The 15,390-nt window shown below is 41.3% G+C and overlaps 1 protein-coding gene across 6 annotated transcripts in view; it reads right to left on the reverse strand.

The window, feature by feature from the left end:
• rad17 (RAD17 checkpoint clamp loader component) overlaps positions 1–15,387 on the reverse strand; it is a 69,198-nt gene extending 53,811 nt beyond the window's left edge. The window contains exons 1-5 of one of the 6 annotated variants that reach the window (XM_068029584.1): positions 15,276–15,387; positions 13,476–13,584; positions 12,447–12,513; positions 10,985–11,100; positions 8,370–8,651 (exon numbers count right to left, since the gene is read on the reverse strand). In XM_068029584.1, the coding sequence (XP_067885685.1) occupies positions 8,370–8,651; positions 10,985–11,029 (327 nt within the window). In that variant the 5' untranslated portion in view covers positions 11,030–11,100; positions 12,447–12,513; positions 13,476–13,584; positions 15,276–15,387. Of the gene's footprint in view, positions 1–8,369; positions 8,652–10,984; positions 11,101–12,446; positions 12,517–13,475; positions 13,585–15,275 lie in introns of all 6 variants that reach the window. The other 5 variants (XM_068029583.1, XM_068029586.1, XM_068029585.1 and 2 more) reach the window with 5 other exon arrangements.
• Between the last annotated feature and the right edge of the window lie 3 nt (positions 15,388–15,390).

Here is a 15,390-nt window from a genome sequence, read left to right on the forward strand (position 1 = left end):
GCATTAGTCATTCAAGGACATTTAATAAGTTATCTTGTGCTGTTGTATTAGCTACCTTAGCAGTTTAGGGTTATGGATTATAGCAACTTTGAATATAATCAATTGTAATCTTGAGGTGCAGCCAGAAATAGGTTAAAAAATGATAACTATTTGTATTCCAAGTGTTCAGTTTACTTAGTACTTCAGTGTTCATTTTTCAGTGATTTTATAAAACAACTTGATATTAGTGTAAAATATGATTTAGAAAAAAAATGTAATCTTGGAAAGGAAACTGCAGGAACTTCCAGATCAGGAAGTATCTACTATGATCAAAATCTTAACATAGGCTGTCAAGTCAAATACAAACACGATTCTCAGAATAAGTTCCCTTATTTAGTGTAGCAATGACAGGGTTCTGACTGAGGCAATGCCAAGATATTGACTAGATTGCATTGTGAAGATAATAGAATTTAAAAAGATCCCTTAAGTACAAAATACGCACAAATTTACAAATCAATTTGAACATTTTTTCTGAGCATTTGAAATTGCACTTGCTGTTCACACACTTATCTGGGACATAAATCCTAGAAAATTACATATACATACAGCAAAACAAACATTTGAGGTGTCAGCTGTGGCACAGTGGCAGCACCCTCACCTCAGAGTCTGAAGGATATGGGTTCAAGTCCCACTCCAGAGGCACAAAACATCAACTGACATTCCAGCACGAGTACTTAGGAGGGCTGCAAAGTCAGAGGTGCTGTCTTTTGGATGAGATGTTGAACCTAGGCCCCATTTGCCCTTTTTTCTATCTAATTTTGCATCCTACATGATTCAACCCAGTTACCATGCCATTTCTATGCGCCGACAGCTCTGGAAGCATCATGATCTACATTTCTATTTGCAATTATCCTTTTATTACTCATTCATGGGATGTGGGTGTTGCTATAAGGCCAGCATTTATTGCCATCCCTAAAATGTCCTCAAGAAGGTGGCTGTGAGCCACCTTCTTAAACTGCTGCAGTCTGTGTGGGGAAGTTACTCGCATAGTTGGTACGTAGGGAGATCCAGGATTTTGTCCCAGCAACAATGAAAGAATACTGATCTATTTGTAAGACTGGATGGTGGGTGACTTGGAGGTGGTGGTATTCCCATGACTCTGCTGCCCTTGTTCGTCTAGGCGGTAGAGGTCGGGGGCTTGGGAGGTGCTGCCAAAGCGGCCTTAGCGAGTTGGTGCAGTGCAGTCTGTAGACAGTACACCGCAGACATGGTGTGCTGGTAGTCGACCGACCGACCAAGCTTCTCGAGTGTTGTTGGAGCTGCACTCATCCAGGCAAGTGGAGAGTATTCCATCACACTCCTTGACTTGTGCTTTGCAGATAGTGAACAGGCTTTGGGAAGTCAGATGAGTCACTTGCTGCAGAATACCCAATTCTTTGATCTGCTCTGGTAGCTACAATATTTATATAGATGGTCCAGTTAAGTTTCTGGTCAATGGTGACACCCCCAGGCTGTTGATGGCGGGGGATTCAGTGATTGTAATGCTGTTGAATGTCAAGGGGAGGTAGCTAGACTCTCTCGTGTGGTTCCAATGGCCATCTCCAACAAGTGACAAGTGACATTGCCTGGCACTTATCAGTCTAAGTCTGAATGTTGTCCAAGTCTTGCTGCATGCGGGCACGGACTACTTCAGAATCTGAGCAGTTGTGAATGGAACTGAACACTGCAATCAGAGTGAACATCCCCACTTCTGACCTTATGAAGGGAATGTCACTGATGAAGCAGTTGAAGATGGTTGGGCCAAGGACAATGTCCTGAAGAACTCTTGCAGCAATGTCTTGAGGCTAAGATGATAGGCCTCCAACAACCACAACAGTCTTCCTTTATGTTAGGTATGACTCCAGCCAGTGGGAGTTGTTCCCCTGATTTTCAATGACTTCAATTTTACTTGGGCTCCTTGATGCCACACTTAGTCAAATGCTGCTATGATGTCAAAGACAGTCACTCCCACCTCACCTCTGGAATTCAGTTCTTTTGTCCAAGGCTGCAATGAGGTCTGGAGCTGAACTGAGCATTCGTGAGCAGGTTCTTGGTGAGTAAGTGCCACACAATGGCACTGTTAATAACATCATCCATCAATTTGTTATGATTGACAGTAGACTGATAGGGCACTAATTGGTCAGATTGATTGGACCTGCTTTTTGTGGACAGAACATATCTAGACAATTTTCCACTTTGTTGGGTAGATACCAGTCTTGTAGCTGTACTGGAACAGCTTGGCTAGAGGTGTGGCTAGTTCTGAAGCATGAGTCTTCAGCGCTACATCCAAGATGTTGTTGGAGCTCATGGCCTCTGCCATTTCTAGATATCACATGGACTGAACTGAATTGGCTGAAGACTGGCTTCTGTGATGATGAGGTCCTCAGGAGGAGAAAGAGATAGTACATCCACCTGCACTTCTGGCCAAAGATGGTTGCAAATGCTTCAGCCTTATCTTTTGTACACACATTCTGGATTCCACCATCACGGAGAATGGGAATGTTTTTTATAACTTTCAATCCTATTCCTAATTAGGTACTCATTTGACTTTAAGAATAATTAGTAGAGCTTGAGTTGGGAGTCTATTCTGCATGTCTTTCTCTCTGTAGGAAAAACAAACAAATTCCTTCAAATCTTGCTTGATGCTTGCTAATCCAAATATTCCTGACCTCCAGGTGTTGGTTGGCATCCTTCCATCTATGAAAGATGATTGACACGCACCAAACAATCCATTTAGGTGTCTTCTCTTGGTGCACCTTGGCTGATAGCTAAGGCCAATCCTTGAGAAGCAGGTTCTGCCACAAGTGCTGCACATGAAGCTGCCAAAGTGACACTGTCAGTTATTGTTCTTGACATTGGTGCCTGTTGCCAAGTTGCTGTAGCAACTAGTTGTGGTAGTGCACACCAGTCCACAGGATGGGTCGCCATTTCCCTCTTTCGCAAGCTAGTGACTCCCAGGTGTGATAGTTGACATTTAGTGTCTTCAATGTCATGCTTGCAAGCATCCTTGAAGTGGAGCTTTAGGCACCCCACTGGTTGTCTAGCCCCGGCTACCTCACCATATAGAACATCCTTGGGTATGCGATCGTCTTCCATCCAGTGGATGTAACCGATCCACCGAAGCCGCCTCTGTGATTAGTGCCAACATACTTGGAAGCTCGGCCTTTGAGAGGACTGCAGCATGTGGGATTTTATCCTGCCAGGACATACCCATAATGCACTGCAGATGGCGAAGATGGAAATTATTGAGCTTCTGCTGGTAATTGTAGGTTGCCCATATTTCACAGCCACACAGCAAGGTGCTCAGAACACAGGCCTTATAAACCATCAGCTTGGTCCTAAGGGTCAGCTTGGTGTTATCCCGTGTACGTTTGCAGACAGGTGGTAAGGGGTGTGGGTGGTTCCCACGGTTTACCTCCCAAATCACCGCAGCCAATATTTTTTGTTACTCGGGTTTTAACCCCTTGTGTTTTATTTCTCAAATAAACCACAGTGACAGGTTTTCTTGTAGGTTTAAAACAGAAGATTAACTATTTACTGACCAATATTCATTCCCGAAATTCTCGCAACCGCACCCACACGTATTCACTTGCATGTAAGTGCACACACACACGAAATCGACACATAGCGAGGAAAAGGGTAAGTGGGTTGAGTGAAGTAGATGTTTGGGTTTCATGGTAAACCTGTTGAGTCTTCTCAGAGGACAATGTCTCTTTCAAAGTTGCAGGCATGGGTTGCTTGTCGCTCTCAGCTGGACAGGTTTTTGTGATGTGACTCTGACTCTGTCTCTCTGCCACCCCCGCCCCCACAACCCCAGCGATGTCAACGGGTATGATATAGTCGGGATTACGGAGACATGGCTGCAAGGTTACCAGGGATGGGAAATGAACATCCGGGGATATTCAGTTTTTAGGGAGGACAGACAAAAAGCAAAAGGCGGTGGAGTTGCATTGCTGGTTAAAGAGGAAATTAACGCAATAGTGAGGAAAGATTTTAGCTCTGACGATGTGGAATCTGTATGGGTAGAGCTGAGAAACACTAAAGGGCAAAAAACGTTAGTGGAGGTTGTATATAGACCCCCAAACTGTAGTGGTGATGTTGAGAATGGCATTAAACAGGAAATTAGAGATGAATGCAATAAAGGAACATCTGTAATTATGGGTGACTTCGATCTGCAGTTAGATTAGGCAAATCAAAATTAGTCACAATACCATAGAGGAGGAATTTTTGGAGTGTATACGGGATGGTTTTCTGGACCAGTACGTTGAGGAACCAACTAGAGAACAGGCCATCCTAGACCGGGTAATGAGAGAGGAATAATTGACAATCTAGTTGTGCGAGACCCCTTGGGGATGAGCGACCACAATATGAAGAAGAATTCTTCATCAAGATGGAGTGTGATGTAGTTGATTCGGAGACAAGGGTCCTGAATTTTCGTAAAGGAAACTACGAAGGTATGAGGTGCAAGTTGGCCATGACAGATTGGGAAACGTTACTTAAAGGGATGATGGTGGATAGGCAATGGCAAACATTCAAAGAGCGCATGGATGAAGTGCAACAATTATTTATCACTGTCTGGCGCAAAAGTAAGCCAAACCATGGCTTACAAGGGAAATTAGAGATAGCATTAGATCCATGGAAGAGGCATATAAATTTGCCAGGAAAAACAACAGACCTGAGGATTGGGAGCAGTGGTTAGCACCGCAGCCTCACAACTCCAGCGACCCGGGTTCAATTCTGGGTACTGCCTGTGTGGAGTTTGTAAGTTCTCCCTGTGTCTGCGTGGGTTTCCTCCGGGTGCTCCGGTTTTCTCCCACAGCCAAAAGACTTGCAGGTTGATAGGTAAATTGACCATTATAAATTGCCCCTAGTATAGGTAGGTGGTAAGGGCCTGTTTCAGTGCTGTATCTCTAAATCTAAAAAAAAATATAAATCTAAAAATACAGTAGGAGAGCAAGCTTGCGGGGAACATAAAAACTGACTAAGTTTCTATAGGCATGTGAAGAGAAAAAGATTGGTGAAGACTAATGTAGGTCCCTTACAGTCAGAAACAGGGGAATTTATTATGGGGAATAAAGAAATGGCTGACCAACTAAATGCATACTTTGATTCTGTCTTCACAAAGGAGGGCACAAATAACATACCAGAAATGTTGGGGAACAAAGGGCTTAATGAGGGAGAGGAACTGAAAGAAATCAGTATAAGTAGAGAAATGGCGTTGGGGAAATTGATGGGATTGAAGGCCGATAAATCTCCAGGGCCTGATGGTCTGCATCCCAGAGTACTTAAGGAAGTGGCCCTAGAAATAGTGCAGGCATTGGTGGTCATCTTCCAAGATTCTATAGACTCTCAAACAATTCCTACAGATTGGAGGGTAGCAAATGTAACCCCACTATTTAAAAAAGGAGGTAGCGAGAAAGCAGGGAATTATAGACCAGTCAGCCTGACGTCGGCAGTGGGGAAAATTCTAGAGTCCATTATCAAAGATTTGATAGCAGAGCACTTAGAGAACAGTGGTAGAATTGGGCAGAGTCCAATCATGTTTGACAAATCTACTAGAATTCTTCGAGGATGTAACTAGTAGAGTTGATGAAGGGAAGCAAGTGGATGTGGTTTATTTGGACTTTCAGAAGGCTTTCGACAAGGTCCCACATAAGAGATTAGCATGTAAAATTTAAGCACATGGGATTGGGGGAAGTATATTGCGACGGATAGAAAGTTGGTTGCAGACAGGAAACAAAGAGTAGGGATAAATGGGTCTTTTTCCAAATGGCAGGCAGTGACTAGTGGGGTACCGCAGGGATTGGTGCTAGGATCCCAGCTATTCACAATATATATTAATGATTTAGATGAGGGAACTAAATGTAATGTCTCCAAATTTGCAAATGACACAAAACTGGGTGGGAGGGTGAGTTATGAGGAGGATGCAGAGAGGCTTCAGGGTGATTTGCAAGTTGAGTGAGTGGGCTAATGCATGGCAGATGCAGTATAATGTGGATAAATGTGAGGTTATCCACTTTGGAAGCAAAAACAGGAAGGCAGATTATCTGAAAGGCTAGAAACTGAGAGAGGGGAGCGAGACCTGGGTGTTCTCGTACACCAGTCGCTGAAGGTAAGCATGCAGGTGCAACAGGCGGTAAAAAAGGCAAATGGTATCTTGGCCTTCATAGCAAGTGAATTTGAGTACAGGAGCAGGAATGTCTTGCTGCAATTATACAGTGAGGTCACACCTGGAATATTGTGTGTAGTTTTGGTTTCCTTATCTGAGGAAGGATGTTCTTGCTATGGAGCAAATGCAGCGAAGGTTTACCAAACTGATTCCTGGGATGGTGGGACTGACATATAAGGAGAGACTGAGTCGATTAGGATTATATTCGCTGGAGTTCAGAAGAGAGTGGGCAGGGGGGATCTCATAGAAACCTATAAAATGCTAACAGGACTTGACAGGGTAGATGCAGGAAGGATGTTCCCGATGGTGGGGGAGTCCAGAACCAGGGGTCATAGTCTAAGGATACAGGGTAAACCTTTCAGGACTGAGATGAGGAGAAATTTCTTCACCCAGAGAGTGGTGAGCCTGTGGAATTCTCTACCACAGAAAGCAGTCGAGGCCAAAACATTGTATGTTTTCAAGAAGGAGTTAGATATAGCTGTTGGGTCTTAAGGGATCAAAGGTTATGAGGCGAAGGTGGGAACAGGCTATTGATCATAATGAATGGCGGAGCAGGCTCAAAGGGCCGAATGGCCTACTCCTGCTCCTCTTTTCTATGTTTCAGAGGGCTACTTTTTAAGACCAAAATCTCTCACACATTGCCTCTGTTAGGAAACGTACAGCCTCCTGTCTGTGGTGACCAACAATGGACCAGAATGTGGATACTTCACACCTTCTTTGTTTCAGAAGAATCCATTTAATTCAAAAAGGTCTCTTGATGGGTTCAAGATGGGTGTAATTGACACTTTTTAGCTTGGAATGCATCCCTTTCTCCTCCAGGTGTATGCTTCCAGAATTTAGAAGCAATTCTTGTATTTAAAATTAACACAGTTCAAAGACTACAGCATGAAGAGTAGCTTAATTCTAATTGTTTGCGAGTAAGGAGGCATTAAAACTGGCCCATTTACAAACAAGTATCAGCAAAGATGACAGAAAATTGTCTTTAACCTGTTTCTTAAAAGAGCTGCCTGGTGGGGCACCAAGGAGTGAAAGGACACACTTTTAACTTCCCTGTCTCTGACTGGCTATCTGCTCAAACTTGCCAGGCTGCATCACATGCCTCCAAGTCATTGACTGGTGAGAAGAACTGAAAGGTCTAAGAACAAATCATTTGCCAGCAGGAACTATGTGGTTGAGAACTTTGAGGATTAATATGAAAAACAAGAGGAATTCATACACTAGTTTGAAAAAACACAACTATTACATTTGTATCTGTTGTCATGTTTTAGGATTTTAAATAATTTTTCCACAGAAAGGGTTTGGATGTGATTTACACTGAAGTACACTTGAAGTGAAAGTGAATTCACAAACATGTGCCAGAACAAAGGGTGCACGAACATTAATTAGCTCACTTGAGGTAACAAACAGCCATTAAGATGGTTACACAATGATTTTAGAAAACAGTGGATTTATTATCTCATTTAACACACTCAGAACATGAGGGGAGTCTGGCCAGGCTTTCACTGGAGGGAATGTGCAACCAGTTTAATTGGCAGCTCTACTGACAAGGGTCAGCGCCACAAAGGCTGCTAACTAACACAGAATGGAGCCAAATCTCCTTAAAGAAGGTCTGCCTAGGCCAAGATAAAAATAAGACTGTCTAAGAAAAGGAAATGTTTATCAGTCCGCTAAAAAGACCAAAGTGTTGTGCTTTTCCTATTTATGAGGAGCGACTAAAGTTACGTAGTATTCAGATAAGATTTGCTAAAACAGTTACTTACTAATTGTAAAATAAATCAGTTTAATGATCTGTATCTGACCTTCTTCAATTAAAGTGTGAATCAGTTGCCTTTCAGAAAATGTACAATAACTAGTATTTATATAGTGCCTTTAACACAGGCACTATATAAAACTAAGGTACTTCACAGGAGAATTATCAAATAAAATTTGACAAGCACAAGTGCGAGGATCACAATATGCAATTCATATAACAAGAGGGTCTCATTGTTATTACACAGACTGTTGCCACTAGTCCAAAAGAATACCTAAAGCAGACCTGAAATTTGTAACACCATCTTAATATTATGTGCAAAGGCTGCAGAACAGCCGACTATTGAGAGAGAGCTTGGAAATCTGTTTTCAAAATCTATACAGCTGATTCAATAGAACGGATCATAGAGTTTATTATATAGCATACTCATACCTGTGTCTGAGGTCTATATTCGTCCACCCAGGCTTCATTGGGATTTGAAGCTGAATTTTGTCTACAGCGATCTAAAATCTGCTCCACATCAGATACTTTTGTTCTTTTTCGGCTCTTTGTGCTGGTTAAGATGGAGGACTGCAATATTTTGTCTCTTTCTGTCCAAAGAATTTTCTGAACTCCACCACTTAATCCTGAATTGCTAGATGGTTTTCCGTCTGAAGTCACTGGTAAGGCAGAGTTGCTGATACCATCAAAAGACGGATTCACCCAGTTTGTCACCTAAAATAACAATTTTCCAAAAGAAAGACCTGCAGTTATATAATGCCCCTCATGGCCTCAGAACATCCCAAAGCACCTTACACTTCAACAATACTTCATTGGCTGTAGTCAGTGTTGTAGTAAAGAAAGATTGGCAGACAATTTGCACACAGCAAGCTCCCACAAGCAGCAACGTGATGACCAAATAATTTTTTTGGGGGGTTGATTGAGGGATGAATATTGGCCAAGAGGAGAGAAACAATGTCACTTATTATTCATTTGTCACACACAGACCTCAAGGAATTCTCTACATGCTCATGAGAAAAATTGTTACTACCTGCTAGAATTGTGCTTGGTTTACAGATTTTAAATTTTCATTCTATGATGTAACTATTGTTAAAACTGCAAAGATATTGTGGTTCCAAAAGTAAATTTCCTTCCTCATGATGAAATAGAGCACAGTAGTCTTAAAACTACAAATTGCAGGACACATAGAAGTTGGAGTGTTTATTTTTACTTGACTTCTGATAATTCAATTAAATGTTGCAGAAAAAAGGCAGCAATATGGGTATTTAATCATTGTGTGCAGTTTTACAACTTATTCACTTAAAACTTAAGTTAGCGTCACAGAAATGGCAAGATTATTCTATTTTAGAAAAGCATGGTGCAGAAAAATAAACATCTCAGCCTGAATCAAGAACACTATCTCAGAGAGATGTAACTCATTATGGATGATAATGGTGTTAAATAGCACACCCTAATCTGCAAGGAGAGCCAACTGTGCATCAGCCCTGACAACCAATTTTATCTGCAGCACCTGTGGAAGAGTCTGTCACACTTGGCCTTTATAGCCACTCCAGGCGCTGCTCCACAAACCACTGACCACCTCCAGGCGTTTACCCATTGTCTCTCGAGACAAGGAGGCCAAAGAATAAATCTGCAATAACATTTACTAAATACAGTCTTGTCACTATGATGAAAGTTTATTTCCATTAAATTTCTTTCCTGGACCAAAAAGACAAATAGTAATATGAACAATATAAAATTGTCAATTTTTTGAATTAGAAACTGTATCCCAAATCATCAATTTCAAAATATACAGTCCAATTTTTTTTTAAAGTCTGGGTTTAAAGAAAAAACAAAACATAGTTAGCTTTTTCTCCTTTCGCCCCAAGTTACCCTCTGTTCCTAAAAATCTGTGTGTGTACAGAATATGGTTCAGTGGCTCTTTGGTACCTCTCACAATGAAAATTTCGTATGTCTAGTCACCGAGTTTTTTTCACTATTTGAACGGCTGCATCTCAATTTTTGACAGCAATCCAGTTCCATGCTCCTCATTTTTTGTCACCGGGCGCAGAGGGTGCCAGGCAAATCAGAGGCCCGCCTAGTGGATCTGCTCCTGGGCCTGGCCGTCAACAGTTCCAGGATATATGTAACTGTTGGGATTGTTTGTTTCGAATGCCTGCCTCTCTTCCATGGCAATATCCGCACCCAGATGGCCCTGGAGAAAGGGTATGTGGTGATACCATTGAGGATTTTTGGAAGCATTCAGCACCAGAGAGGCTGGAGTGCATAATTGACAGTGAAAACAGTTTTATGATTTAATTTGATAAGTTTCCTTTGTTTTATTTATGACTTGGGTGCTTATTGTATATGCCCCTATAAATCGGAGCAATTTCATTAGATTAATTTTTGATTCCATTGACAACACTGGGGCAACCCAGTTTTTCAGCAGAGGTCAGAAACAGTATGCCTTATGTCCCCTCTCTCTAGCCCAGGGAGCTTAAGGCACTGTCCGCTGTCTCAGCTGAGAACAATTCAGAATAGTGAGTAAACCCAGGTCTACCTGTTCTTTTTGGCTCAGCATCACGTTACAGTTACCTCCTGAACTGTCAAAGTTATATAAAATTTACAGCACAGAAACAGACCATTCGGCCTAACTGTGCTGGTGTTTATGCCCCACACAAGCCTTTGTGCACCCTATTTCACCTAACTCAATCAGAATGTCTTTCTCCTTCATGCATTTATCTAGCTTCCCTTCAAATGCATCTATGCTATTTGCCTCAACTACCCCATGTGGTAACAAGTTAGAGAAATGATCAACAACTGAAATGTCTTAAAAGCAGAGTCAAACTGTCATGTTCCTAGCATCAAAAGTTAAAGTTGCTCATGTGGAAGAGAAATAATTTACTATAATTGAAGTTTGGACTTTTCTATTAAAAAAAATAAAAGTTGCATGACCACAGAAATTAGAGACAAGGAAACAAGCAGCATATGTTCTCAATCCAGGTGCTGTAACTGTGACATGATGCACAAACTATAATCCTGAAATACTGATCGTAAAATACATTTACCTTAGCAGAAACAACCTTTCTGCTGAGAGAGGATTTTGACATCATCAACTCTGCTGATAGTCATAAGCGGGCTACGTTCTGCACCTTCAACAAAAAGTCACTTCTCACAAGTTCAGCTTCAGGATAGAAAGAAAATGCCAAGTTTTAACTATAATCATTTACCTCTATTTGTACTTATTAAGTAACACGTATTAACACAAAATTGGCACACTGGGGTGAATCTTTAGTTTTGCCCAGTCATTGGTAAAACTCTTAGTGACCTGGAATTTCTGCTCGATTTTGCTGGTTTATTCAGCACAATTTTCGCAATATCAGGGTAATAGGCGCAAAAGGTCACGGAGTTTAAAGAACAAATTGCATTCATCACGACTTCAGTTTCTGTGATCTTTTGCGTCACTTTTAAAAATATTGAGCTAGAAGCAGGCCCTGCCCACAAAACTGGCCTACCTCTCCCCCCCCCCCGGGTGAACTAATCACCACTGAGAGTTCCTACTAACTGTGCTCCCCTTGACAGGCCTTCAAGGCAGCTCCAAAAATTAACTTGGATCTTTAAGATGCAAGGACACCAATAGGTACATTTTGAAAGTTTATTTTTAACTTTACTAAGGAACTGACTACTGTATCCCAATCTAATTGATATATATATAAAACTGTTAGACTATCTTTTTAAAAATTATTTCCAGTCGTTTAAAATCAGGTTATTCACAGGCTAATGTAAATTTTTTTTTGTGATAAAGTTTTATTAATACAGATGAAAATGGGTTTATCAAGTTACCGCTCAAATATATCAAGGAATATTTTTAGAGCAATTTAAAAAAATTATATTTTAAAATGCTGCCCAATTGTGCTGGTTCATGGCAGATTTTGCATTTGGTGATATGCAAGTTGAGTTTGAATGGAAACTTAGGGAAAAACATCACTTCTCAAAATGAGTGCAAATTTGGGCTCAATTTGTGCCTCAATCTCAGACTGTGCCCAAAGCTGAAACTCTACCCCATTGCATCGTATGTTTTTAAAAAATTCATTCATGGGATGTGGGTGGCGCTGGCTAGGCCAGCATTTATTGCCCATCCCCAATTGCCTTGAACTGAGTGGCACGCTAGGCCATTTCAGAGGGCATGTAAGAGTCAACCACATTGCTGTGGGTCTAGAGTCACATAAAGGCCAGACCAGGTAAGGACAGCAGATTTCCTTCCCTAAAGGACATCAGTGAACCAGCTGGGTTTTACAACAATCGACAATGGTTTCCTGGCCACCATTAGATTAGCTTTTTAATTCCAGATTTATTCATTGAATTCAAATTTCACCATCTGCCATGGTGGGATTCAAACCCATGTCCCCAGAGCCTGGGCCTCTTGATTACTAGTCCAGTGACCACAAAGAACTCCAAATCGATTGCTGATGTATGCTAAATGATTTTACAAAAATTGGGGGAGCTACAATTGACCCCAATGTCCCTTACCTGGGCAAAGCGAAATGAGGAGCAAAGCCAGCTATCATTTCTGTTCCTGATAACTGTCCAGTGATCCCTGCTGAAAGAGTGTAGGTGACAACATGATTAGGCCCCTACAAATAGATGGTTAATTATTATACATGGTCACACATGAAGAAGAGCAGCAGGTGTCAGAACAGAAATCTTTGCTGCTTTCCCCAATCCCTTCCCAACTCATGGACACTGAGGGCAATTGTATGTTCCCTGATTGAGAACAGATCATTCAGCAGATCATATAGCAGTGGGTGGTTGTTGCCCATGAAATTGTATCACGGCATGTCACAAGCTTCAGAAAGGAGAAGAGATAGCAACTCAAAAACTATATGATCAGTTGGAAGTCAATACATTTGAGGTAGATCAGGGCCAGCCTAACACCTCAATTTTATCCCTTTAGAAGTTTGTCTGGAGGAAAAAAAATACAATCCCCACAGAAGCTTTGTATCAGATCATTTGTAGGTACTGAATGATTTACAAACAAGATAGATTAAAGGGATGACAGGGAAGGAGGGAGCAGGTTATTCCCCTATATTATTCTTTTTAAATTAACAGTTACCTGAAATAAAACTGTTCCTGCTCAATCTTACACTTATAAAACTCCTAGTATACTGTGAGAAAAGCATGTGACATTGAATGATTTTTAAAAAAAAAGACTCTAGTATTGTATTTAAGAAAAATGATGCAGAAAGAAAATTGCAAGTCATGGTCACAAAACTCAATTAGCTTTCAACCATAAATTGGGCAGAGGATAAAAATTCAAGAAATTTAATTATTTATTAATAAAATACTAAAATTAGTTAAAAGCAATCATCTTATATTTTGGAAATTACCTTTTTTAATGAATTAAATTCTTTAAATATTTCATTTCAGGAACACAAAAACACAAAAGGCAAATTGTTTATGAAATCCAGTTTTTACTCCAAAGACCACAGTCTCCTTATAACTTAAGAGTATTACAAAATACAGGTTTCAAATAAATTGCAGACAACTCAAACCCATTACCTGCACAGAGCCACTGAGAGCAGCACATCTGAGATTAGGACAAGCACTTTGAGGTGGCTACTTTGTACCAAGGTGAAAGCTGGCGTTTGACAGAAATGCAGCAGCAAACCTTCAAAAACACAGCAGGACAGAATACAAGAAACACCATAAAATGTGAAACTTAAGTTCAGTTTCAAATCTGCAGCAAACGATCATAAAACATTAGGAGATCATAGGGAGCATCATCATCTCCCAGATAACAATTTGATGACAAGCTGGCATCATGATTCCTTACAGTAGTGGCAATAAAACCCTTTGGTTCACAAATGGTTTACATTTTAGAAAGATTTATAGATAACCCTCCCACTACAACCAGTGCCTGTCAATTCTCACTGCAGTGTACATTACTCAGTTAGGTTCAGAAATGTAATTTATTTTGATGCACTGCACATTTAAGAAAATGACAGTTTCTGGTGTGTAAATGGGGTTGCAATGCCACTCAATCATATAAATCTCACTTCCAGCAAGTCCGATTTTTTGACAGCTATGCCACGCAGCCAAATAATGAAACAGCTGTACCTCAAAAAACAAATTTAATTCATTCACTCAATTTTATATGTGTGTATATACATATACACAGCGGACAGCCATAAAGGCGGGGCTAAAGTGTGGCGAGTCGAAGAGACTTAGCAGTTGGCAGGAAAAAAGACAGAGGCGCAAGGAGAGAGCCAACTGTGTAACAGCCCCGACAATCAAATTTTTCTGCAGCACCTGAGTAATAGTCTGTCACTCTAGAATTGGCCTTTATAGCCACTCCAGGCGCTGTTCCACACACCACTGACCACCTCCAGGCGCTTACCCATTGTCTCTCGAGATAAGGAGGCCAAAGACTACACACACACAATATACAAACACATTTATATAGCAGCTCTTTGCTGCAGAGTGATGGGGGAATAAAGTCATCAAGCAGGAACTCAAAAGTATTTAAGATGGCGAACTGAAAACAGTCAAAAAGAGGCAAGTTTTAAACAAAGCTCATGAAGGAAAGTGAAGAAAGGGAGACACAGCATGACAAAGAGCAGGTACATATGGACTAAATAAAACTTTGATTGTTGGCACAAGCAATAACCCAGAACCAGAAGAGCAGATGTGCAGGCTGGGACATGAAAAACAGGTGAAGATAATGGAGTGTTTTCAAAATGAGGATACGGGCCTTTAAATTCCTATGCCGGGGTGGGGGTTGGTGGCAGAGTTTGACACAACAGAAGAATCAGACATTAGAATTCTGTACTAACTGGATTTGGGACTGGTGAAGGGAAAAGACCTTTCGCGTAATCAATTCTTGAGGTGGTGGAGACATGGATTGGGGTTTTAATAGCTCAAAGACAGAAACAGTGGCACAATTGGGGAAAGTTTCAGGGATGTAAAAAATGCAGAACAGGAAACTAACAAATATTGGGCAAACACAATATCGACAAACTACTTCAAATTGCGTGAACAGCTGGGGAGAGGTTGAATGAGTTGGAGCCTGAAGTACACAACGCCTGCTTTCAACCTACTGTCTGCTCATCCAGGAATCCGATTTTACACAGGCAGTAGGACGGGACAGCAACGACGATGAGTACAGCTAAACTGAGCTGAGCTGAGCTGGATGTTGTCAGTAAACATGCGGCAGCAAGCTCAGTACTAGCGGATGATGTTACCAGGGCCGGAATAAGATCGAAGCCTTGGAGTTCACTAGAGATTACCAGGGAACAGCAATGTCGGATGCACCCAAGAGAGCACAGCGTTATGAAGCTGGACTCTCATATCCATACACACCTGACCATCCAGTGAGTGTTATCGCCACCAAACCCCGCTTAAGCTCTAGCTCAGCTCCGTCCGATTTAAAAACACCAACAGCTCTCCGGGGCCCTCCCTCACTGCGGCGCTGTTT

The sequence above is a fragment of the Heterodontus francisci genome, chromosome 4 (assembly GCF_036365525.1).
Source record: "Heterodontus francisci isolate sHetFra1 chromosome 4, sHetFra1.hap1, whole genome shotgun sequence".
NCBI lineage: Eukaryota > Metazoa > Chordata > Chondrichthyes > Heterodontiformes > Heterodontidae > Heterodontus > Heterodontus francisci.